At 32.2% G+C, this 26,977-nt stretch overlaps 1 protein-coding gene across 2 annotated transcripts in view; it reads right to left on the bottom strand.

Moving 5' to 3' along the window:
• Positions 1-26,977, bottom strand: part of LOC105144851 (nephrin) — a 275,992-nt gene that overhangs the window by 158,443 nt on the left and 90,572 nt on the right. For both annotated transcript variants that reach the window (XM_087415783.1, XM_011054062.2), the window contains one exon: positions 20,351-20,556. In XM_087415783.1, coding sequence (XP_087271909.1) covers positions 20,351-20,556 — 206 coding nt within the window. The remainder of the gene's footprint in view (positions 1-20,350; positions 20,557-26,977) is intronic.

The following is a 26,977-nucleotide window of genomic DNA, read 5'->3' as shown; positions in this document are numbered from 1 at the left end:
ATCTTTATACTCCATTCTTTCCTCAAAAATATCATCACCATCGTTCCGTCGAGACCGAGTCTGCATATTTCAGGGTTCTAAGACATAGAAGCGAGAAATTTTCCTCTCCAAAAACTCCGCTGACAAAGAAAAACGCGTCTTGGAGTAGGAAGAAATGAAACAGATTGTTTATTGCTGTCTCCTCTTTTCTTTCTCTCTTTCTTTTCTATATTTGGTCAGTTATCGAAGTGTGCGAAGTGAAAAGTCAGTGCGATGGAAAAGCGGCTAGTTATGGAAAGACTGGAAACTCTTAACTTCATTGAAAATTTTGCGAGATGCTGTCGAGAGCCTTATACGCGTTTCGCGATTGGTGTGCCGAGAATTGGTACGTATATGTCCGCCGGAAATCGATTCGAAACACGACGTCGCACATCACAGAAAGTTTTCGCGGTTTTGACACGCGGTCCATGAACTTCGAAAGTATGACGAGCGCGTATTTTCAAGAAAGCAATTCCATAATGAAATAAAGTAACTATATGGCACTCTTCTTCTCTTTTTCGAAAATTGATCTATTGAGACAGGAGAACAGAGTTGCGAAAAGAGCTTCTTATACAGCAAATCACAGAAATAAAAAGCTCATTCGTTTATTATTGTTTAATTAAACAGCAACAGCTCTTAGTATGTTATTTGACGCGAAAAAAAATTCATTTAATTATATTACAAAATTCAGAATTTATTTTTTGTTTTCTATTATTTAATAAATAAAGTATTAGCACAGAAATTATACTAAATGGTTCAATAAAAGCATATGATAAACATAAATTAAGACAGATTAAAATAGTATTTAAACAAGCACTAAATATTACGATATAAAAAAATAAAGACACAATGAAGAAGAGCAAGAGAGTACGATAGAAAAGAGAATAAGAAAAGAAGAAAAAACAACTCTCAAATAATCACGTAATATTATATTATACGACTTGTTAACTATTTTAACTTAAAGGCGCGTTTGTTTTAATATCCTTTACGGAACTGTTTATCGTTCCTTAAAACTTTCGCTATTGTGCTACAAAGGATTAGAATCAACGCTAGGTTACATTTTATGCTATAACGTACGTCAACGACTCAACGTAGGATTAACTAAAGTTCTCTGACAACTAGCTCTTCACTTAATCCTTCTTATTCTGAATTTTGTTTTACTAATACGAGATTGTACTGATATTAAAGAACTGAACAGTAAGTTTTTAAAAATGCAAAATATATGGATTTTTTAAATACCTCTACTGCTAAATATAGACATGTTGCAAGAATAAATTCTTACATAATTTTTATAATTCTATTTACATAATACAATATTATATTTTTATATTTATTGTTAGATAATAAATTATGATACGTAATAGATTATGATATATGGTAAAAAATATTATGTATTTGTGCTAAAACAGATCCATTCAAATCTTTGTTAAAATCTTGTAATAAATTTTTGACAAGTATTAATTTAATATAATACGATTGTTATTTCAATATCTTGTGTTAAATTGATATTCAGCATTTCTTAATGTCAAAATAATATAATTTAGTGGATAAATACTGAATGCACGAGAACACATAAAAATAATATATTTTTAAAACGTAAATTCTAAGATAAATAAATAAAATGTGTATATACACAAACATCATAAATGTCATAAATATTAATTTGAGAAAATATGCTTCCAAATTTGCTTACAAATTGTGACAGTATTATATTTTTTTGATTAAATTAAGACAAAAATTTAAATGAATTATTTGGGACACATAAAATATGTGTTAAATTAACAAGTTTTTCAAATGTGCAAATTTATTATTAATCATAATACTGCATCAGAATACTATTTTATGTTTAAATTGTATTTCTGCAATGTTTTAATCTATTTGATAACCTTTTATAAGAAATAAAAATTCTTTTCGGTACCGTGTTCATTTTTTTTATGTTGGTGAGGGAGTAAGATAAAAATGTTTGAATATCGCAATGTCATTTATTCTCAGACGGGCTAACGTAGAAAAGCGTAGGAAATGCATGCACAAACGTGAAAGAATATTCTCCGGCTCTTCTCGGTCCGGCATGTCGTTCCTAGCATTCTCCGAGTCGTGTAAGCCGAGTACATCGCACGCGCCGCGGTTACAGGATTACGTTCCCCTCTCCGTGCATAATTTCTCGTCGCTCTTTTTCCATCGCAGAACGTTTTCTCACCCACGGTAAATAAAAAAGGAAAAGACCAGCCCGAGATATCTTGTTCTTTTAATACTCGGCAAATTCCAACGAAGGCGCCCGGAAGACTCGGAGAGATAGAAATCCGAAGTGCGCTCGAAGGGTAGGCGTTGAAGGAGAGGAAGATAGTTAAGTGAGTCCTGCGGCGCGCCGAATACGAGTATTCTTGCAGATACCTCGTAGTTCGTTTCCATCGAGTCTTTCTTTCGCACTTCCGTTCGTCGCGACTATTACAAACGACGATATTTTTTTTCGTTTTTTTTTCCCCTTAAAACCATCGACTGCAGCGAATGTCTGTAAAGAATGCAAGAACACACTCTCTCTTGCGCGCGTGACAAATCATTCATTGCAATTTCCACGACATTCGGTTACGGGGAGTATACAAATAAAAAAATGGAGACAATTTTTTTAAATCGCTATGAGTGATATTGAAATTGATAAAAATTTCAATATTTATACATAGTAACTCTAATTACTTTGCTTTTCAATCAATTTAAATTTGTCCCGTAATATTATTTTATCTTTTTGTCTATTCCTAAAAAATGTACACAGTAAAAATATTTTGTATTTGTTTCAATAATTTTTGTATTGAATGTTTAACATGCCTAAGTGTTCATTTAATATAACATGATTGTTGTTTGAACATTTTATGTTATGATATTTCTTAGTGTTAAAATGACACAATTTATGAGTAGGTAAATAAATAACATAAAAATAATATTAATTTTAAAACATAAATTCTAAGATAGATAAATAAAGGTAATTTAATAGAATAGAATATAATATATTATAATATAATTTAATTCAACGTAATTATAAATGTTAATTTTACTGAAGAAATGTGTTTAATTTGCTTACAATTATCTCCGTTATATTTTAGTGTTAATTAATTTTTTATAATACTTATGTTACTTCCTAACACATTCATCTTATGTTAAATTAACACAACATTTAAATGGACTTTAAATGAAAAAAATTTGGAACACGTAAAATGTGTTAAATTTAACATAAATTTTTCATTGTATTTCTTATTTTTCAGTTTTTATAATCAACATACTAAAATTACTAATTAAATCTTAAGTAATGTTTCATAAATATCTAATCAAAGTTTTTAGAGACAAATCTAGCCTGCAATCGCAAATTTTCGAACGGAAAGTTTAAAATTGGAAAACATCGTTGTTTTTTTTCACCAAAGAAAGATTCAAGAAAGATGTATAAGGTAATGCAGTCACACCTTTTTTACGATTTCTTGTATTTTTCACGAATTTTCCCGGCACTGTCGTCAATGTCTCACTTGACTTTTATGATAGCTTCATATCATCCCTTGTCGAACTTTACAATTCCCTGAAAGGGGTATAATCATCGTTCGGGAAATTTTCGGGCGCGACACATTCGAGCACCGTGTAATCTTCTTATGGGTCGTTAGGGGATGTAATCGACAGTGGTAGAGTAAGGAGTCGTCGGCTTCGTGAAAATCTTTCGACATTGCCGAAGCATTATCGTTACGTTGCCGATACGACTTGAAGAACAATATCGTCGATTTTACAGTCGTAGAGATATCGCGTGTGCATTTATCTGGCCGATTTATTCCGTACTACTCCGTACAAGTTTGTGTAACCTGAGACATTACTTTTTCACATCTCCACAAAAATCGTCATTTAAACTGTTTTTGATGTTCCATATGAAAAAACATTTCCGGTCGTAGCTTACGTTGCTATTTCGTCCGGCACACGCTATAACAATAAATCAGTGAATAAGAGATTTATCGTAATGAAATTGCCGTGTTTCACAATGCTAGTAACAAACGTTTCCGCATTCCGCGTTCCGCATCGAGCTTACCGCGAGGCATTTTCGCGACTTGGTCGTTACTCGAGTCACGAGGATATTCTCTGGAGAGAATCTCTTTGCGAGTCGTTTAGCTCTCTAGTGAGGATAGATCACGCGCGCGCAAAGTCCCGGAAGAATTTTTACTGCCGACCCAGAACGATATTACATACTTAGTCGTCGTTGCACCTGCTACTTCGCCGAAGATCCGGACGTTTGTCATGCAAAGGATTCGTTGCTGGTTTTTAAGAGATCGCCGGCCCCATATATCCGGATCTCGCCTCTTTCGTTTTATTCGAACCCCGTCGTTTCAACTTCGAACGTTAAGTTAGCTTACTTGGAAAAAAATTCCTTTTATTCCGCGCGATTTCCATGAATATGAAGAAATATTTCAGAGTCATTATACGTGGAAAGAACGATTTTGCTGAAGCATCTAAAATTTTAGCTAGAGAAATCTGAAAATAATTTTGTTGGATCATCAAAATAATTATTTAAAACGCTCAAACTGGTTGCTAGACTGTCAAATCTTTTTGTAGCATTGCTTATTATGCTTGAGATTCTAAAATTATTTTCAGATATGTATTTGACTAAATTTTTAAATACTTTAGGAAAATCATTCTTTCTGTATACGTACATATTTTTTTAACTAACGTTAATGTCTCTTTGTTTAAATTTTTGTATTGTAAATAATAGAAAGTCTTTGAAAAATTTCTTTTGTTATATTTATTTTTAAATATTAAAAAATTTCAAAAGAAATACCAATTTGAGGCTACGTAATTATTTTGATGGCCAAAACAATTATGGCCAAAATTATTTTTTGATTTGTATCTAATTAAAATTCTACATAGTTCAGCAAAACCGATCTTCTCGTGTAGAAGGCACTATAATTACTTGTCACTAACGTCCGCATTATTCCATAATGGATTATCAATGGATGAGGTTACCGTCGCGGAATCGATGTAATTCTGTTAATAACAGCCGCGGTTTCCCACGTTATTGTCGCTTCATTATCGACCATAAGTGATTAGTAATTAATCTTGTCATGTAATTAATCGAAGCAACTGTGCAATTTAACACAATTACGCAGTCCTAATAAGATGCAATATGCATACCCCCGTCTTTAGTGGAAGTACTAAGAGTAAATAAAATTGTGAGACAAAAAAGAAAAGGTGAAGCAATTCCCGAAAATGCAGAATATTGAAGATTAAAAAAATGTTACAAGCATAAAACGCATTGACAATAATTGAACACTGTGAAAAAATATAATATCAGTTACAATTAAAATAAAATTTAATTATGTTACCAAAAATTTAGTCAGAATTATTTGAGAATCGATTAATCATCACCGCAAACGCTCTAACAAGCAGAAGCCTCTTTTCGTGCGAAAATATGAAAAGGAAGAGTCGTTCGTTTATAACACGTTTGAGAACAGGTAAGTCTCCGGTGCAGACAGAACACGCCGAACTGAGATATCTCGAGGATGAATCCCACTCGTGACCGGAATAACTGACCGCAACCTCCCTCGATACCGTCGTGGGAGCGACTTACAAAAGATAGGATCCCATCGAAACTGGAATTCCAAGTATCCTGTCGAATCCCGAATCCCGGGTAGAGATTGTCACTAAGAGGAATATGACGTACGACCGCTTGGGATGTCGCATCGGCACAATTCAATTGTAATACATGCCTCTGCAATTTTTATCGCGACACGCGAGTGAGACGCGATGTCGTGAAACATGCGAAAATTTGTCGCGATTCGTGATTTATTCTCCGTGCAAGGTAGATTTAGTTCTGCAAAAACTATACGCGATCGCGTGAGATCAATTTTTGCGACTGAAAAATTGCAAACAAGATTAAAACTTTTTGCGATACTGTCTCAGTTTATTTATAATTTTCAGACGTGTTATGACGCTTAATCTATGTAGTCTTCGTTAAAATATTACAACCAAAACGTTATATAAATAAAACTACACAGACACGACACATTAATTGTAAAATATTATAACTGTGTCATTACTTTCGATTTATTCAGATTAAAAAAGGTACATATATATGAAATCTTCACAATATATGATAATATTTTAATAGCATATTCCAGAGATTAATGAGAATTAGATATATGTATATGCCATGATTGCTACGAAATGTAATATATTACAAAATAAATATATGATTACAAATATATTATTCCATTATTTTTGTATTTTAAAATAAATTTGATAAATATTTTTTATTTGATAAATTTTTTTATTTTATTTAGTAAGCCATATCCGAAATAATGATTTATTGAGAGAGAGAGAGAGAGAGAGAGAGAGAGAGAGAGAGAGAGAGAGAGAGAGAGAGAGAGAGAGAGAGAGAGAGAGAGAGAGAGAAAGCGAGCGAGTATTATAGTAACATACATTAAATGCGTATATAATCTAACTGTGCATACAATTTAATTTTTTCATGCAAACTATTTCATATTGTATTCCATTTATTTGATTATTTAATTATTTCGTTTAAAAAGAATTATTAAATTTTTAATATTCATTTAAAAAATGAAATATACTTTCATTTTATTAAATATATTTTATATAAAAGAGTAATTATTTTTGTTCCTTTTCAATTTTATATATATCTCAGAAAAATAAAAATTGTGTTTTTTTTCCCTTAATTTACTCGAATTATATAATTTTCGCTTCTGGTACAAAAATTTGTTAAATTAATAAAATGATAAACTAATTTTCCTATCACATCACATAAAAAGAATCATTTAAATATAAATAAATTCAAATGAAATAATTATTCAATCATTAAAACAGAGGATTAAATAATTAATTAATGCGAATATAGCATTGAAAATTTGTTATTAATAATCAGTTTATCGTTATCAATTGTTACTGTATATACATATAATGCATAAAAACTCTGCCAAAGAATAAAAATCAATATATCTCTTAAATTTTAAAAATCAATAATATATGGCAGATTAATATGTACTAAACATAATCGAAACGCGTACAACGCGTAACAATATTAAACGACATTAACTAACTTTTAACTTTAAAACTTTTAATCTCAACATTTTTGTATGAGAATTTTTTATTCTAATTAATGTTCCAAATAGAAACAAATACTGAAATATTACATAGTAGTCATCAAATTCTCTGTATAAACATATTAATATCAACGTTATTATTTGTTGTAGATTATTAATTATTTTGAACTAAATCGGAATACTTAAAATTTATAAACAGAGTGTGCAGAGAAGATTATTAAATTAATCAGTTAATACTAAATATACAATTATTTAATATTAATGTCCTATATTTCTATGTAAATAATAAATGATAGTTGATTCAACTTAAATAAATATTACAAATATTGAATTTTATTCGCTGGCGATCCTTTCATCGGAAAACAATTTTCACTGGGATAGCTGCGTTGTTGGTTGACGATCGCCCGCCCAACTCATGGTAGAGAAATATACGGCCCTTTGAACCAGCGCGTTAAAAAGAAAAGACGGAATCGATAAGGACGATAGAAAGATGGAATTCTGCGGGATATCGAATGTTCACTCGAAGACGGACGAGCTCTCCGAGGCGGAAAAATATGGCAGGTGGACCGTCCGCGAATCTCCCTGTCGGTTTTCTTTTGATGCTAGGACGCGGTTCTACCGAGAGAAAAGAGCCGAGAAATCCCAAGGATCAGGAATCTGTTATGATTCACGATGTGCCATGCCATCGACCTCATTTTTTTATATTACTACGGCACTTACTACAATGCCTGCACACGTGATAAATATCTGGATGATATATCCAAAACAGCCTTCGCACGTCTGCGAATAATCTAATCGACCCAATTTATTTAATCCTTAAATGCAATATATTGAATACTGCTAATTGTAAAGAATTGTAAAGAATTATATTCATTTAATCCTATAAGAAGCTTATATTAACTATTAAATACTGCTATAAAAATTAAATTAAAGTAGTTAGAAATTTCTTCAATTTAATTCATGATAAATTTTTTCTGACATCTAGAAAATTATTTTCATAATTATGAGTTATATTTTGATCAAAAAATAATTATAAAACAATATTTTTGTATATATTTTTCATAGGAAACATTAATTCCGCCGCGATATTCATTGATTCTAATTTACAAGCATTTCTTATAAAAATAGATGTATAAATTTTTATCGAAGAAATAAGCTATTGATTTCTGCTTAAACCGATCTGATTAAGATAGCGTTGAAAATTTACGTAAAGCGGAAGCACGGGTCAAGAAGCGAATAAAAAATATCGAAGAATCAACAAAGAATATGGAAATGGAGATGCCCGTCGTGTAGTTGATGGACAGCTCCTTGAGTTTTGTTCACGGTGCCTATTTAAAGAATATCGCGATATTTTCTTGTACGATAGAACTCGTTTCTTGGATGCTGCGTTTGAGAATAGAAAAAGATTCAATTTAAAAAATAAATTCACACTAGAAAATTTTTGTGTCACGTCGCAATTTATGACATGCCTTGATGTATCCGTCTGTTTGATAAAAAATATTATTTTATTTATATATAAAATCTTTGAATTTTTTTTTACAAAGAAAAAATGTTTTAATAATGCACAGTTTTTTATCTTGGCAAATAATTAATTAGAAAAACACTTTAATTCTAATTGTATTGTTTTACAATATATATTCAGGTTTCGTGTTTGACTGAAAATGAAATTATCAATTTTATTACAAAGCTTCAGAAGTTATATGTACAATAAGAAAATAATTTTTTATTCATTTGACTAAATTAATTTAGTTTATTTCTATTTCTTCCATTGGAGAATGTATGTACTTAAGTCAAATATAATATATTTGACTTGAATACATACATTCTTCATCAAAAGAAATAAAGACGAATTAAATTAATTCAGCTAAATGAACAATTTTTTTCTCGATGTAATGAATAAAATCGTATTAAATGGCTGTTACTAAATTTTTACCTCATCTTGAGAACTTTCAAGTAATTCGGTAATTAAATCTCATTCTCTTAAACGATTCTCTTAACGTGAATAAAAATGTAATGATTAATTGTTTTCACGAACTACAAAAGTTCTCACGTAACACCGAAAAAATATAACTTGCCGGAGGTATTGCGCTATGGAAACGGAAAATTTTCAGCTCGCAATTATAACTTTTCCCGCATTAAATAGAAGTCGACGACGCTTTAAATTGTTTCCACAAGAAAGAGCAGCAACCTATTTACTATTTTTACTGCGTTAACGAAACGCAATATACAAGTCACAATACCGCCGTGCAAGTTTTCGACCAATGCAATGAGAGTTTTCCATTGCCAGTTAACGTTCCGCGGAGTTTTCACGAAGAGATCGCAAATATATTTGATGTCATGCGACGAGGAAAGCGTAATATGGCGGTGTAAGTCTTCGTCGCATTCGTTTTCTGCTCTTTAAGCGGTCAACGTTCCTCGGAATGGGCGATTGCGAGATTTCCTTGGAAAACAGAATGCTTTGAAATCTCTGAGACTTCTTCCGACTAATGAGCGCCGTGCTGTTTTCGTAGTATGGAGAATAAAAGAAGACAAGAAATTGGCTCGCTATTTTCACAAATATAATAAAAGTCAGAATTTTTTTATCTTATGATTCTAACTTGCCAACTAAATGTTATTTTCATTATGTAATAATAAAATTGCACTAAGCTCAATATCATTTAACATGATAAATAAAAAAACATTATAGCTATATAATTTTAAGAAATTACATAGAATTATAAAATTGTATGTATAAAAAAATAATAATTAGATAGAAGGGCTAGTGAAAATCAAATACAATTTATCTGGTGTATAAAATAAGATGATTAATATAATTGATTATACATATAAAAATAAATAATTTGTACGTTTCGGCTGAATTTCGAGCTATCTTCAGCCTTACAATATATTAAAAAACTTGTACAGTACTTGTACTTACATTTTTTATCATACCTATATAATAAAAACTCCTGGATCTTCAGGTTGAATAAGTGTCAGTCACACTGCGGTAAGTTGAGTAGACTATAGATTATTATAATATTTAGGTAAAGCAGAAAATTACAGCGAATAAATAACAATAGTTAATACAACGCGAACGACACAAAACAAATAAAGACAAATGTAAAAAGAAGTCTGTACAATTAATAAGTCAATAGACAGTCAATAATTGATATCAGTAATTGTTATTTATTATTTGTCAATTGATTTATTAATTGTACATAAACTTCTTTTTACACTCATTTATTTTTTTGTGACATTTGTCGCAATGTATTGTCCATTATTGTTTATTTTCTATAATTTGATATCTCATTCTCTGCTTTCATTGCCACCTGACTGTTATTATAATCCATAATTCACTCAGCTGTGACTGACACATATTTAATTTAAAGATTCACGATCATTCTTATCATTATGTGTGGTGAAGAATGCAAAGTTATTTTTTAATATATTGTAAGACTACTAGAGATGACTCGAAATTGAGTTAAAAAATACATATTTGTAATAATCTATAATAAACTGTGTTAATCGTTTTATTTTATTCATCGAAAATCACGTTTTCATTAATTCTCCTTTCCAATTGTTTTTTTTTATAATTTAATAGTCCTAATTATTTGTTATATAAAATGTTATTAAAAAAGAGAAGAATAAATAATTTATAAGACTTTTTTTTTAAATACTCTATTTTAATTAAATAAAAAATTTATATAATTGCAAAAATAACATTTTGAAATTTATGAAAGAAACAAGCAATACATCTTACTCGCGATCATACTTTTCGTAATAAGAGCTGTAACATGTCGTATAGAACAGCCAAGTTCTACACTTCTGTGGCACAAGTTTCCCGCGGATCCGCCATCATCCTTCAGACCTGTCCGGCGGCGAAGTTTTCGGATTGGACGATCCATTATTGAGGCTCGTTTCGTCTCTGATTCATGATTTTTTTAGAATCGCACCTAACCGCGAGCCCGAGGCAAACTTCTGCCATCCTTCCTTCTTTTATGTCTTTCTTCGTCCGCTCGGCCGAACGGCGTTTTCCGCTTCGAGAGAAACTTTCCGCATTGGATCGCGCATTGGTCTACGAAAATGTGTCGACTTCGCTGAGCGTACGTTTTCATTATCATGTAACGACGAATCATAGCTGTGATAAATCTACAAGATTCGGAAAGAACGTACAACGATGGGATAATATATATTTATCAAAAGACTTATGATGCCGATGGAATCTTCGGTATCATAAATTATACGGAATTATTCGGAATTATTTCTTTTCGACAAAAATTCTTTAGAGTGTAATTATGCGAATGCTGATGCCACTAATTACGCGAGCACATGTTTACAATTGGCGAGTTAAACTTTAACAGGATAAATGCCGTTTTGAAATTAAACAGGCTTTACTTTGACAGAAACTTAATTTAAACATTAATTACCAGGTTATTTAAGGTGAAACTTCTAAAGTAGTTACAGATTGCGATCTCGTCAAATGTTCATGGGTCTGCTCTATATAGGTACACATAAAAGAATGTTTTTCTTAACATCAACAGTAATGGCACACGGTGCAAAATTTGCGATAAATTAATAATTATATGCTCGTTAACTTGTTCTTAGTTCAGCGAATGCGCTTCTTTTCATTGTTAATTGTATAATTTAATAGTGGAACAAAATGCATTTGTCAATTTAATAATCAAGGTACATGGAAAGAATTTTCTCTTAAAATTTACCCTGAAAAGATGATAGTTGTGATACAATATTTAATAATATAATATTTTAAAGATTTCTATCGTGCATTTTAATAAAATTAATCAAATTATTTTATATTTTATTATAGTTTTATTAATTAATGAGAGAAATTTATATAAAATTCTTCGGAATACAATGTTGTCCCATGACTACCATCTCTTAAGGGTAAATTTTAAAAGAAAATTCTTTTCGTGTAGCTAAACGTGATCACCCCAAAAAATAAGCAAAGAAGCCCTCCTTATCCTCTTAGCATTTCTTCTAAGCAAAATTCTTTCATAAATGTGAGGGGCGTATATTTATAACACGTATTTATCTATAAAAATGAGAACACGTGAGCTATGATCAAAAATAAATTCCTCCATAGAAAATTCTATTATAAGAACTTGAATAGCTTTTTGAAATAAGAGGATATACAAGATACTAGCAGTACGTTTATTTGTTGAAAGTTTGTCATCTACCATAGCATGCACTACCATAACTACGCATCAGTATATGCAAGACGATCTTCTAGCATTAAGAGCATTGCAGTCTTAAATCCACCTTTTATGGTCATACGAAATTCCTCTACTTTGTATAATATCTTCTTGAGATCGTATATAGATAGAAAATCTTGTGACATTAACATCACTAAACGGCAGAATATTTTTTTGGGGAAGGAGGGGGATGATCTACCTATTATATTGCGTGAGAAAGAAAATTCTTTGTGGTATAAAGGTACGCTTATGTCAGAGAGTCAAGAAACGCGAAAAATATATCGGACGAATGTTCGTTTGTCAGCGGCAAACAGAGGAACATGAAAGAAGAACAGGAGCAAGACTCGACCCGATGGGAAATGGCGGTCTGGCTGCGCCTCTGGAGTCGCAGCTTTGAATTTTCTATGGAATCTGCTAACGATAAAATACGAGCTCGCCCGTTCCGTCATACTAAATTTCAGAATGTGTCCGCTCGGCTTCGTTCTTCCTATTCGGGGCGAGTGCCACCCTTTCCTTCCAACCGCCCCCTCCCGTAGAGGGCATTAAGCGACGTGGAACGTCATTCGTGGAATATATCCATCATCCTCAAGCTCGTGGTATTTAATTTTCATGAAAGATTCCGGATCCCAGACGCGTTCGAGAAGAAAAACAGTCAGGGAAGAGACTACCGTTTATCGAGGACGGCGCAAGAAGGGTAAACTCAGAAGAAAAGGCTTTAATGGTGAAAGCGATTTTAAGGTATTATCCCCCATTAACCACCCATTTGAACGTTGAAAGATTTTATGTCAGTGAGCGACGTGCTACAATGTATTTTATAGACAACAAACTGGCAGCTAAAAGGAAGCACACATTATAGTAGATATCTATATAAATATTTTTTTTTCTTACAAGATTTTATTTAAATAAAATCTAATAAATATAGTGATCCTCCAGCACCACCTCAAAATTTTCGATCATAGCTACTTTACATTCTGAATGGCAGAAGAAATAGCATATATTTTTTATGATTTCGAACTACTATAAAAATCTGAAAAAAATTCTTGTCCACACTTGTGAAATCTTTAATAATAAGTTTCTATTATAATAAAAACTGAACTGTATTTTATTTATTGTTACATATTGAAATCTCAATAAGAATTTTGAGAAAACGTGATATCGAGGCACAAAATGTTGGAGAGCTAATTACAGCTGTTAAAACCAAATGTGTTGTTTCAAATAACTGATTTTATCATTTAAGAAAAATAATAATCTTTGAAAAATAATAATATTTTTAATTTTTATGAAACAGATTTCGATATACATCTCTTTTTTAAATTATTGTGTTGATATTTATGCGATACTTGTACTGCACTCAGAAAAATATTATGATAGCAAATAAGTAAAGATAACAATTGTAGTTTGTATTGTAGAATTATTGCATGTATATATAGTTAATTGAACTATTTTATTATTGTAATAACTACAAAATAATTGATTCAATTATATATATATATTAATTCTACATATAAAACTTGTAAACTTATAAAACTTGTTTTACAGTTATTATTTTTATGGTTGCTATCACTACTAATTGTTTACGATATTATTGCACTTTTGTTATTCTACCTCGCAACATTCGCGCTTAAATACTTCGAGTTGACGAAATTAAGTTAGACAGACTTAATTATTTCCCCTTTTCGTAACGAGATGCTCGTCACTGGCGGAAAAAAGAGGAGATCAAGGATGACAAAGCCAGTTTTTGGATGCCGTCGGCAGTATCGGATATTTTCGGTCCTCTCAAGAGTATCGTGCCGCTCTTTCTTCATGAAAGTTGACGAGTAATCACCGATAAAGGGGCTTAAACGAGAATATCCAGCGTGAAGTATCGATTTCAGGAAATCACGGTATCACTTGGCCTGACGAGACGCAATTCCAGCGATCCCAACGCAACGCGTCTCGTCCGGGATTATAAGATCTATCTACACCCTTCAGAAAGTTCGCAGATGAGACAGGATTGAAAGGATGCAGGAGTTCGAGAATGCAAACGATCATATAAACTTCGGGATTAATACTATTATTGATTCTGTCGTCTCTAATTCAATTCAATGTATACTTCGCATATTTCCTAGAATTTTTCAAAAATATATTTACCTTCCATGAAAAATGATAATCTTATGAGCGAACAATATATATTATCACATTATAAAGATTCTAATTGAATTTAAATAATACATATTGTTGACCATTGTGTTAATTATCAGTAATTAAAAAATTAAAACAGCACTATGCAAAATAATTTATTTGAAATAAAAAATTGAAATAAAAAATAATCTAAATTTTCCAATTTATTCTATCATCATTTATATTTAAAGCTATTAATCTTTTAAGTATGGCCTCATTGAAAGAACGTTTTGCTAAAGTATCTACAAATTTAATTAGTAACAGATCTAAAAATAATTTTGTTGGATTGCTAAAATACATATCGAATAAAAAATCATTAAAATAATTAATAAACGTTAAAGCGTCGATGACAACGCTGCAAAAAATTTTAACATTCTAATAACCAGTTTGAGCGTCCTGCAATATTATTTTGATAATCCGAAAAAAATTATTTTCAGAGCTGTTTAGCTACATTTTTAAATATTTTAGCAAAATCATTCTTCTTATGTTCGATTAAACTGATTAAATTGATAACTAAATTAGATTGATAACTGATTAATTAGCATATACATATACGTACCCGAATACGCGTATATACACACGCGATAAGTAGAAAACAACTACTGAACGATCAATTAAGTGGATAAAGACTAACATGGCCATACGTTAAATAAGTGACCAGGATAGATGAGATAGAGACGAGGGGTGGTATGAAACTAATTTGGCCGTAAGCGGCGATTAGGCGTCCCTGAGGCGCGCATAGAAGAAGACAGAGAGGATCTAACGCTCGTCAAAATCTAAAGTAAATCCTAATCGGATTAACATGAGTCGACTCAACACCCGAGCAGCTTTTGTCTCCAAGTTTCAACGACGACAACGACGTCTTGGGCTCCTTGGGGCGTGCGTTTCCTTTATCCAATGAGCTAACGACTCGAAGTCTAGAAGCAGGAAAATTGCGTTGGCGACGAGGGAGCGCGACGGTAAGGTGTATGCACGATACATCGAGAAACATCGTTGATGCGAGCGAGGTTTATTTTTGGCTTATGAGAATAACTTTTTTAATAAGCAACTTGAAAGTGGTGGATACTGAAAACGATATAGTAAACTTAATTAAAGGGGTTGAAGGAGCGAAGGAGACGTGAATAAATGTACTTCGAAAGATAATTGTAATCAGTAGACGTTCACGTAAAAGAAAGAGCGTAAAATTAAAAAGAGAAAAAAAAATAAAATTAAGAGAAACATAAGCATCGGATATCGCGTCAATGAATATTCTTAATCATGATAGGGTTGTTTCAACTCTCCGAGAGCGGATATACACAACCGAGAGGCAATGGATTCTGTGCTCCTTCCTTCTACGCACACATACATATAATGCATACACTATTGCAATGTCCATCGTTCGCCTCTCTCTACGTCGAGATGCTGTGTGCCTGTGAATTAACTCGAGCTCCGACGAACACTGCGCTCGCGCGCGTCGAAGCGTAAAACGAAGCTCCGCCACTACCGCAGTGTTTCGATGGCCTTTCGCCTGCGAGATGTATCCCCCTATTCGATTATGTTTCTCCCTTGGACGAGTTCGGGATACTCGGACTAACAACGAGAGCAGATTGTTTAAGTTAGCGATGCGCGACGATCATCCGAGTCATTTCGCGATGCTTGGTCGAGCTCTGATTAAAAGAAAGCAGCGTCAATTGGCCAAGTTTGAATCGCTATCAATTTTGACATAATCTTTGCATTTAGTACGCGTTTATACAATAAACTAAATCAATCCTTCAGCATAATATCTCCAACTCGATCGATTAATTTTCTTCGACTGAAAATTGAAGTTTACGAATTGCACCTCTCTAACATCCAAATAGATGGGAAAAATTTATGATGGATGAGAGAAGATAAATTAAAAAGAAAAATGATATATCGAGATTGTTTTGAAAAAGTTCTCTTCAGTAATGTATGATGACTAATTGATAATTAATTTGGTCAACGCGCGATGTTCTCTTCATTATAATTTAAATATTTATCAAAATTAATAAAAAGATTATATATATGTTCAATAACAACGAAAAGATTTTAAAAAACGAAAGACTTTAAAAGATAAAAATTTATACCTACTTTTGAAAGTCTATCCTTTTTTTACAATAACTTTTAATTATAAGTACTTTTTTAGGAGTAATTTTAAGAAGTACACAATATTTTTTAAGAAATACAAAATTATTGTACTTCTGTTATTTTGTTTTTATCAAATTTAATTTAATAATTTCACTTGTTCTTCTTCTGTAATCTCTTGATACAGCCACTTAACGCGATTAGTTTACACTGTCACGCAAATTCATGATATCCACGTTTATATAAGTCCCTTTATAAATTTTGAAGAACTTTATCTAAAACCTCGTCGGTCTTCATCAGGACATGAAATCGGCAACTCGCCTTTTAAATCGACTTAAGGGCCGATCGATGGCCAAATTAAGTTAGGTGCTTCGTGAAAGCTACTCGCTACGGTGCATCATGGAGAGCCTCTCCTTGGAGACCGACAAGATATTGCTCCAGTTCTATTAAGAGACAAGAGTGAAAAGCCCATTTTGGACTTTCGACGCTTTCCAGAAGCAACCTCTCGAACTTCAAGTTCGGCAGTACGACAAAACCAGCAAGTACACACTACCGACTATCGAAGGTGTTATGAAACTGGGATAGAGAGATGTACATTACTTATTAAAGGGCGGACTTTGAGGAACAAAATCTATTGTTATTATGGTAGACAAAAAGGAAGTGGCAGATAGAAAAATATGCGCTTATATACGAACTTATAAGATAAATATGACCCATTTGTTAGACAAAGTGACAAAAAGTTTTAAATATTATTTAAGCTTTTAATGATATGTACTTTATAATGTTATGACTCAAAATAAATTCGTTGTTTAAAAACTTAATAAAATTTATTCAGAATCGTATCATTAAAAACGTGATATTTACTAAAATTTTTGTCCAACAATTGGGTTATGTCTATTAACTGATATATTTATCTTGACTTAGAATTACAATTTTATCAAAGAGACTTGCTTTAGTTACAAAGTAATTTAAACAGATTCAAGCCCGACGGCAATTGACATGCATGAGTTATACATATAACTGAAAGATGTATTTTAAAAAATTCAAGATTATAGATATTAAAATCCAACCCAGATTGTAACAGTCTATTTTCCCACACTTAATTCATATTCATGTAACAGTTCAGATTAACTTATTATTGTTTAAATAGTTTTGTTATTCAAAATGTTTGTCGAGTTGTTTGTTTGAAAATTAGACATTCTGTGTCAAGAACGGAGAGAATGAATATATTTATTGTATTATTCGTCCATAGCACATTAATCCTTGCGCGCTATCCGAACATTAATATCCCATTTATTCCCGAGCTTCTATTTAAACATTTTCAATACTTCCAGCAATTATGCATAAGCGTACATATACGGTAATTACGTTTGATTTCGCTCGTACATCGGATAATGTTATTCGCCATTATGGAAACGCGAAACGCTGTTGCATAACTTTCTATAAAGTGGAAATTGAACTTTCTGTACGGGTTGACGCGTATCTCGCATCGATTTGGCATCAAGTATTAATTACCGCATTGTGATATCCATTCCGCGCCGTCAAGTTGGTTGCGCGTTGTAAACGCGATGGTGATTATTTTACATGAGATAAAATAATATTACGACACGTTGTTATTTCAACTGTGCGTGAGAGCTCATTACAGCAAAATCAATACCGCTTTATTAAAAGCAGTAAATATAAAATAATTCTAATATATATATATATATATATATATATATATATATATATTATCATATAAACAGAATTAAAAAACATTATCTAATAAATTAACATCATAAATTTTTTTCAAATTATATATCTCTCTGTTTATACGTTTTAATATTAAAAAAAAATAAATTTAGTATTACCAATAGCAGATTTTGTCCATATTTCCATTTTATAACAACTCTGATGCATTATGCAACACACAATTCACCATTATTTAAATAAAAATGTTATTCACGCAGAAAATAGAAGAAATAAAAGAAAAGTCTTTATCTGTTTCCACGAAAAAGAGAGAAAGATAATATATTTTATATCGAAGTGAAATTTATTCATAAATTTAATACTACGTCATTATTTAAATCATAATTTAAAATATATTCGAAAATGAGAGATACCGATTATACAAAGAATTGATTGATTCACCGATTAATAAAAAATATCCTTTCCTCAAATAAATAAATCATCTTTAAATAAATTCTGAACAAAGCATTCCGTAAATTGAATATAATATTTTACCTTTCTAATTATCTTGTTAAATAATTTACTTATCAATTCAGATCAAAATGTCACGCAAATCTCCAATTCGAGATTAGTTGAGCATGATAGGTGATCATTAAATGGGTAACATTCAATTGCCAATTATCGACGATTTATCGACGCAAATAATCCCGGAGTTTTGTTACTAAAGGAGCTCGATGATTTGACGATCGCGTCAACGAAAGAGTAAATCGAACTACAGACGAGCCAACCAATCGACTCTCAGCGATCGTTTATAGAGGATCGCTTTCAATGGTCCGCTGATTGTACGAGTGGTCCTTCAATTCTGGATTAACGACTATTCTTGAGACCGGCTTTGCCCAATCGCAAGCTACGATCGCCGCCGAGTATCGGCGGTCAGTTCCGAGTTACTCCCCGTCGAGAACAATTTTGTGAAAGTTTAACGAGCCTCGAACTAGTTCCGCGCGAAAAGTTCAAGTTTTCGTTCTTGAGAAACGAAGACGGCTCGCCGAGTCCAGATCTCAAGATTTATATTATTAGAGAGGAGTATCTCTATTCGTAGCTCTCGTGCGTCCGATAGTCACGACGATAGTCTCGGCTGACTGCTGCCATTGCAAACAATCGTAAACTGTAATCGACTCACACGTACATAGCGTATCATTGTGTGTCACCTTTAGATATTGACAATTACATTTCCGTCACATGAACCAGTTAAGAAATATATTTGGAAAATGATTGATGCAGAAAGCAGAGACTTTATTTCTTTTTCAGTGAATCGGAAACTAGTTTTTTTACGATCAAGTTATGTCACAAAATAAAAACTATCGAGTCGATATCTTGCGGTTTATATCGCTATACAGAGTTGCCTGTCTATAGCTTTTATTTATCGAATGGTCGTGATATTATTGTGACTGATTGTTTCGCAAATTACTAACTGCGACTATCCAATTATGTCACATTAACTTATTGTCAGATATCGACTATTATATTAACGAATATCATCATTATTAAGTTTTTATGAGGATTTTTCTTTTATATTTCGATAATAATTTATAGATATTTTTTTTTCCTTTATTCCTCAAAGTCTCCCACTCCTAATAAGTAATTTATAGATTCAATTTGATAACATCATAATTTTTTAGAACGTTTTCTAAGAACTGCCTTATGAGGCTAATACAAAATGCGTGCAAGAAATAATCATACAAAAATGATTGTTCGAGTTTAGCAAAAGTTTAACAAGCTTCAAATTAATTCCATATAAAAAATCTAAGTCTTTTCGTGTCAAATGGATTTTTCGAGATATAGATCGCTATAGGAAAATTGATATGCGTGCTTTTTATTCGCATATACTTACTCATACATTTATAATGGCAGTCATGAACGAATTATTTCACAGAGTTGTAAGTAGTGAAATAATAACGTTTATTCCAAGAATCATGGAGTAGATAAAATAATTCTTAGAAATCTAAGAAATGCCAAAATTAATAGCAATTATTACGACAAATATATATGTATGTCGCTACAGATTGATTATTTCGCTTTTGGCATAAATGTTTCGCATGTATATATTTTAACGAAGATTCTATTACGTTCAATTAAAGGTAAGATCGATGTACTTACCGATAACGGTGAGATTAACTTTCAAGTTTCTCGTCGGCGAGTTTCGGAAATCGACTCTGCACCTGTAAACACCCTCATCACTTTGTTGAAGATCCTGAAGTGTCAGCTGCGCCGGTGGGCTCGCACGAAAAGACGCTCGGTGGCCCCAAAAATGCGCAGCGCTCCACAATTTCGCCTTTCCGAACTGCCGACTTCTCGCATCGTAACTGCAACACCAATCGCAGGAATATCAGTAAAATAATCCAAGTGGGAAATATCCGATTTTTATTTATTTATTATTTGATTAGCGAGATGTTAACAGAGCGACAAAAAATTTTGTCCAATAAAATTTTATATGTTTATCAAATTATTATCCTAGTTGCAGGGAGACATTATTTGTCATCATTCTGGTATTAGAATGATATCTTTTTAATATTATTAATTTAATGTCATTTTGAAATAACGACAAATAACGTCAGCTTGCTACATGGATAATGATTTGATAAACACACAAAATTTTTTGCCACTCTGTAATGTCTCGCTAATCAAAACTGATTTATCATTTTAACTTTAATGTCATTAATTTAATATTATTAAATTTAATGTCATTTTGATGTCAAAATGATGAGAAATATCATCCTTGCTATCTAGATGATATATGTAACAAAAAAATAAACATTAGAGAATGTTAGTTAAATCTTATTAAATGTAAAGACTTTGCATCAAAAACTTTTTGTCAGTTAGGGAACTAAGGGCCACTCTTTAATTATCTGGGAGAGTTTATCTGTAAAAAGATTAAAGCTTATATTAAAATTAAAAGTGGCTATTTTTGAAATTGATTATTATTTTTTATATTTAATAAAATATAACTCTGATAGTTCAGAGCTTGTTTTTGTTTACATAAATATACCAAAGATTTTTGACACAAAACTTTGTGGTTAAATTTTTTTTGTCACCCTATGGTCTCAAAATTGTGCTTACAAGTTTTTATTAAATCTCAAATAACATTTTTATAATCCAGAGCAGCTTGTGAAATCATAAAAATCGCAGGACTGAAAAAAAAAAGAAACAGATTGACCTGTATATCTCATATTAATTGTAGAGTCGAGTATACCAACTTCATAAGAAAAGCGTATATAGAAAGTAATACAGAGAAAAGATTTATGCCGTTGATTTAATATAACGCAAAAGATTTCAAAGTGAGTTCTTATCGTGAGTCCATTGCACGTTGCATTTACGGTGAGAAGTCTGTTTGCGACTGATATACCTCGTCTGTGCTCGGCGAGTTTCGCGGAGTGTCCTCGGGCCGTGCATACAAATCATGGGATTACCGCCGCGAAATATGTCCGTTCACGGAGTTAAATACCACAGTTTCGCGTGTCGCAAATCGCGGCGCCAAGTCGCGTAGTTCGCGACGCCGTCCGCCGCACGATACTCGCATTTGTCAGCTCAACAGAAACTTTACTCCCCGGAACATAGAGTTATTTTAAAATCTTTTCCTTGCACGGCTCGGGGAAAAAAAAATAAAGAAGAACAAACGGAGGGACATACTGAGAGTGGGCTAAATAATGCGGGTTAAGTTGGCTAGCAAGATGAAATGGAAGAACGAATGGCCAACGACCAAAGTACGATGCACTATACACCTCCGGCCACTCTTATCTGGCTTCGGCCAATTTTTCACCAAACTTTCGCAATTCGTCATAGTCGAGGAGAACCCTGCGAGAGGTGAAGCTCTTCGCCTATCCCTCTCGAAATCGCCCGGGCTCAAGAAGATCCAATACAGACCGAGAGAAGTGCACTCGACCGAGAGAGTCAGATAACCCTTTACTTCTCAGGTCAGAGCTTTCCGGAGACGGTATTAGATCTTGCTGAAAGAAGAGGCAACCCCGTGCGCGCGCGCGCTATATTGTTCGTTATGATCTAACGGGTAATCCACAAATACGAAGACAGTGGTGTATATAATCTGATTTATCTCTTACCAATTTATTTAAAATCCACCGTGCTCTATTCCTTTGTTGTAAGAGAGTGCCGCATAAATTTCAGAATGTTTCAGAAATGTAGAGAGTGCCAGCACTTTCAAACATATAGGAATGCCAAATTGTGTCTCCAAACGTGCTCGCTTCCGTTTATTACGTATACAAAATATCTTCCCTTATTCACCAACACCAAGAGATGTTGTCTGTTTCCATTACTCTAGAGTCAACTTATGACGCAGGTGCATCCTGCTTCTTGTACGTGCCTTCAATTATTATCGAGGATGCTTGAACGTAAGTTCGTAAGTCTAATCGAGCGACGGAGTTGCGACAGGCGAAGTTGGCACAATAAGACCCAAGCTCACGCTGTCGATCGCGCCCGCAGCGTCGAGAACGACACCCAAGTTTCGGCGTTGCTCTCACCGAAATCCTCACGGTGCCAAGACAAATTGGATCGGTTTTTAATGAGCACGATGACTCGAGCGGAAGCAACCCGCAAATTTAACAGCGCGACACGGTGCGGCTCATAGCGTTAAGCCCGCCTGTCGAGCTAACCTCTGTGATTTACGCAGTCTACGTGAAATTTAAAGGGTCCGCGAACACACGTCGACGGTAAAAAGGTCTAATTGCAATGGACGGCTGCTCTCCGAGGCTGAGCGAGTAAATCCCTCGCGGAAAATTTTATTTGCAAAAGTCGGCCACGTTGTGTCGCGTGGATAATTAAGCGTGAAGGCGAACGCTGCTAGTGGAACGACGTTGAAAAGCGTGGCACCACATACAGCTGTATCCAATCATTTCGCTCTGATTAAAACGCGTGTTATGCTCTACCTATGCATAATATTACTTTTGTAAAAAGTTCGTATTTTTAACAATTATTATATCTTGTGTATATTTGTATTGTATCTTGTACAATTATATTATATCTATTCTATCTTATACGTATTCAATTTGAAAAAATTACGAATTGTTCAAATCTGAAAATTATTTTATAAAATTAGATATATATGAATTTGCGAATAAAAATTACAGACTTCGTGTACAGATTTCGCATATATTGTTTAAGTTAATAATTTCATTTTCCATGATTAAACAAATTTTAATTTTTTGAAAGTGTTGTTAATATTAAAGTTTATATTAATTAAATTTCATTTTATTGGCTATCACTTCGTAATTCTACAAATACGAAATACCAAACTCACATTTTACGACATAATAATAATAATAATAATAATAATTCATTTATACATTTTATCCCATTAAAGTTTTTTCAACTCATAAAATGTATATAAATATACGTTTATATTTCAATACGTAAAAGCAGAAATAAATTATGAACTATGCATTTAAAGAGATAAAATTACAGGAAACAATGTATAACGTGACATTCGATAAAAACGAAATTTATTTCGCGAACAAATTTATCATGCGAAATGAAAAGTTGAAGAAAAACGTTACAATCTGCACGAATTTATTACATATAAAATATATGTGTAAGTGTATGTGTGTAAATGTACAATTATAAATCGTATAGTGTTGTAAAGCGGAGAATGCACTTTTTAAGCGAGAAATATATGTGTGTAAATTAATATGTCGCGGAAATTTTACTGATTAATGAAAATTAATATATAAATAATTATGATTGTAATTCTCGGAATGTTGTCGCGTTTCAGAACGTGTCAGGTATTTTTCAAATAATTATCATTCGGTGAAATTTTAATTAATACTGTCAACGATTCATTAGTGCCGTCGGAAATAGCAATTGCAAGCAATAAAACACGTTATGATTGTGTAAATTCTGTCATGCGCTTTGACGGAAAATTTTTTCACATGTCTAGATTGTCACGAAACTATAATATATTATGAATTCTATTAAAGGACGTCTATTGCGCTTCGATGGCTTTTTCCATATAGTTATGTATTAAATTAATAAATAGTAATAGGCTCTGTAAGTATAAAACAATGTAGTACAAAAGAAGGGCAAAGCGCTAGTAATATAGCAAAGAACTTCAATTAAATCATAAAATTTAACAATTACAATTGACAAAAACAAACATTTCGATTTTGATCGAGTCATTTTCAATATTATCATAATATTTAAACATCGTTATAAACCAAAAATATACATGGTATTACAATTATGTATTAGTTATTTATTGCATTCGCTATTAAAATATTAATTATTCCTAGAAATTAATATAAAAATGCTAAAGATGCCAAATGGTTTTATATACACATATATTTTGTTTATAATATATTTGTTACATTTTGTAAAATATAAGTGACATTTTTTAATTTTTATTTTAATTTTTCAAATAAGTAATTTTAACATGTAAAAAATATTAAAATTAGTAAAATGACCAGTTTTTTAAACGAAATCCATTTTCTATGTGTATATCAAGGCATCGTTTTTTACTAAAAGAAAAATGTAAATTCGTAATGAATATCATAATTAGAGAAACGCTATTAAAATTTTTTTAGGAAATTCTCGTACAATTTTAACATCTGTTAAAACTTTATATATTTGATAAAATAATATCAATGTTTAATATTTTATAATATGACCTCTATTTTATCATCATCTTTTACATGAACATTGTAATAATATAACTAATTTTTGCTATCACTTGGCAAGATTAGATAGCGGAACTTTAATCCGTAAATGAGGACGAGTAAGAGGGATCGACGCTAAGCAAAGAAAGAAGAGAACTGAAATAGAATAAAAAGGCAGATAGAAAATGGAATGGAGGTGGCAGATGGCCCCTAAACAAATTAAAATAATCGCTGGGTCTTGCCCGAAAGCTCCGCCGGCATCACCGGTCTAAAAGAAGGTCCTCCCATGAATACGGGCGGCGTTGGTGAAACGAATGTTGCGCGGTAGAGGGTGAGTCGTAAGGGGGACTTAACCACTCTCGGGACTCTTAAAAGGAGCTTAACTTTGCGCATAAAATTAAGGCATTGTAATTGCAGACGGCATCGCCACTGCGACAGCACGTTCCCCTCCCTTTTCTTCGCAGATTCTTCCTTCCGTTACCTTCCTTCCTGACCCATTCCTTGCAGCTATCTCGTCTCAACCCTTCTATAGTTTGCTTCGATATCGATCTCATACCCCTTTTATTCACAAGAAAATGTAATTTTTCCTCGCTAATTTCGTTGCGCGCTGCGCTGTCATGGCGATGACGATGATAAAATTATTTTTAATGTAGGAGTATGCACATCCTGACAACTAAATTCCTGTCAGATTTACGGTAAACGGCGTGCAAAATATTACGAATGATCATTTCTCGAAAGATGTGAATGTATAAAAATATACTCGGAAAATATACATTCCTCATGATCGTTTTTTTTTAATCACATTTTTAATATTATTAAAGATTCATCTAAATTTGAGAAAAAAACTCGATAGTTGAATTTAACTTAATAAGAAATATATATCAAATTAAATACAATTAAATCAAGTTTTTTCTGAAATTTAGATGAATCTTTTAATGTATCTTTTAATATATTTTTCGTAAATAAGAATTTGATTAGATTATTAATTTCTTTTGCATCTTGCAACTTTTAAAAATTATGTGAGTACTATTTTTATATTAAAATTCTATATTTACGCTCTTGCTTTTATAAAATTTTTTAATCTCTACATAAATCTTATTTTTCACGTGCCATTATTCCATCCGCTTTGTTGCATAATAAAATGTCAATTTTATTCACTATTTTACCTTTCGGAAGATACTTAAATAAAAACCTGAAGAATTAATACACTGCGAAACGACAGCAATATTAGAGTAAAATGGGATCATCTTGCCGATTTCCGTCGTTGTCCATGAAATCCGTGCTCGTGCGTGTTTTCACTCGAAAGAAATGTGATTTTCTCGGGGACAATCTCGTTACGTTTCGCATTAGCCGCGGAAGCCGTCCCGACGACGATGATAAAATGATTTTTAATTGCGGCGGATGTGCAAGCCGAAGACGAGCATCGCCACAGCCGCAGGTTTCTCTTATGCAGATTACACCGCGCGGGATGAAGCATTAAATAAATCCCTCGATAAATCCACGATAAAATATGTACCAAGCGATCTCAGGGGGGGATCGTGAAAATTATTTAAGTCATTTGATAGCACGATCACACTTCATCGTTAATTAGAAGAGTGCCGTTAAAAATCATTGCCATAAAAATCTAAATAATGAAAATTAATTACGGAATTATGTGCTAGAAATATATTTGTACAAGAAATAATTTTGTTGAGGTATATAAAAATTTAGATCGATACAAATCTGAAAATAATTTTGCTCGACCTTCAAAATAATTATGCAGGAAACTAGCATGATGCTACATAGAATTTTAACTTTTTTTCTAGGAATCAGTTTAAACAGCCAACATAATTAGTTCAATAATTTTAACAAAATTATTTTCAGATTTATATCTAGCTGAATTTTTTAGATACTTTAAAAAGATCATTCTTTCCACGAGTATATCAAAAAATCTATTTTGGCTTTCGTTATTAAATATTTCATCGCTTTTATAAAAGCATATAAAGATGTATTTTATATGCTTCTTTAACTCTTATTAATGAAACTTTAATATTTAAAATTATATTATTTCTATATTTAGTGAATTATTATGCATTATGATGCATTTCGAAATTCCAGTTCCTGAAGCTTATTCATTAATCTATTT

This window comes from Acromyrmex echinatior, chromosome 18 (genome assembly GCF_024713525.1).
Source record: "Acromyrmex echinatior isolate Ae372 chromosome 18, ASM2471352v2, whole genome shotgun sequence".
Lineage (NCBI taxonomy): Eukaryota > Metazoa > Arthropoda > Insecta > Hymenoptera > Formicidae > Acromyrmex > Acromyrmex echinatior.
This window is presented reverse-complemented; position numbering and strand designations above follow the sequence as displayed.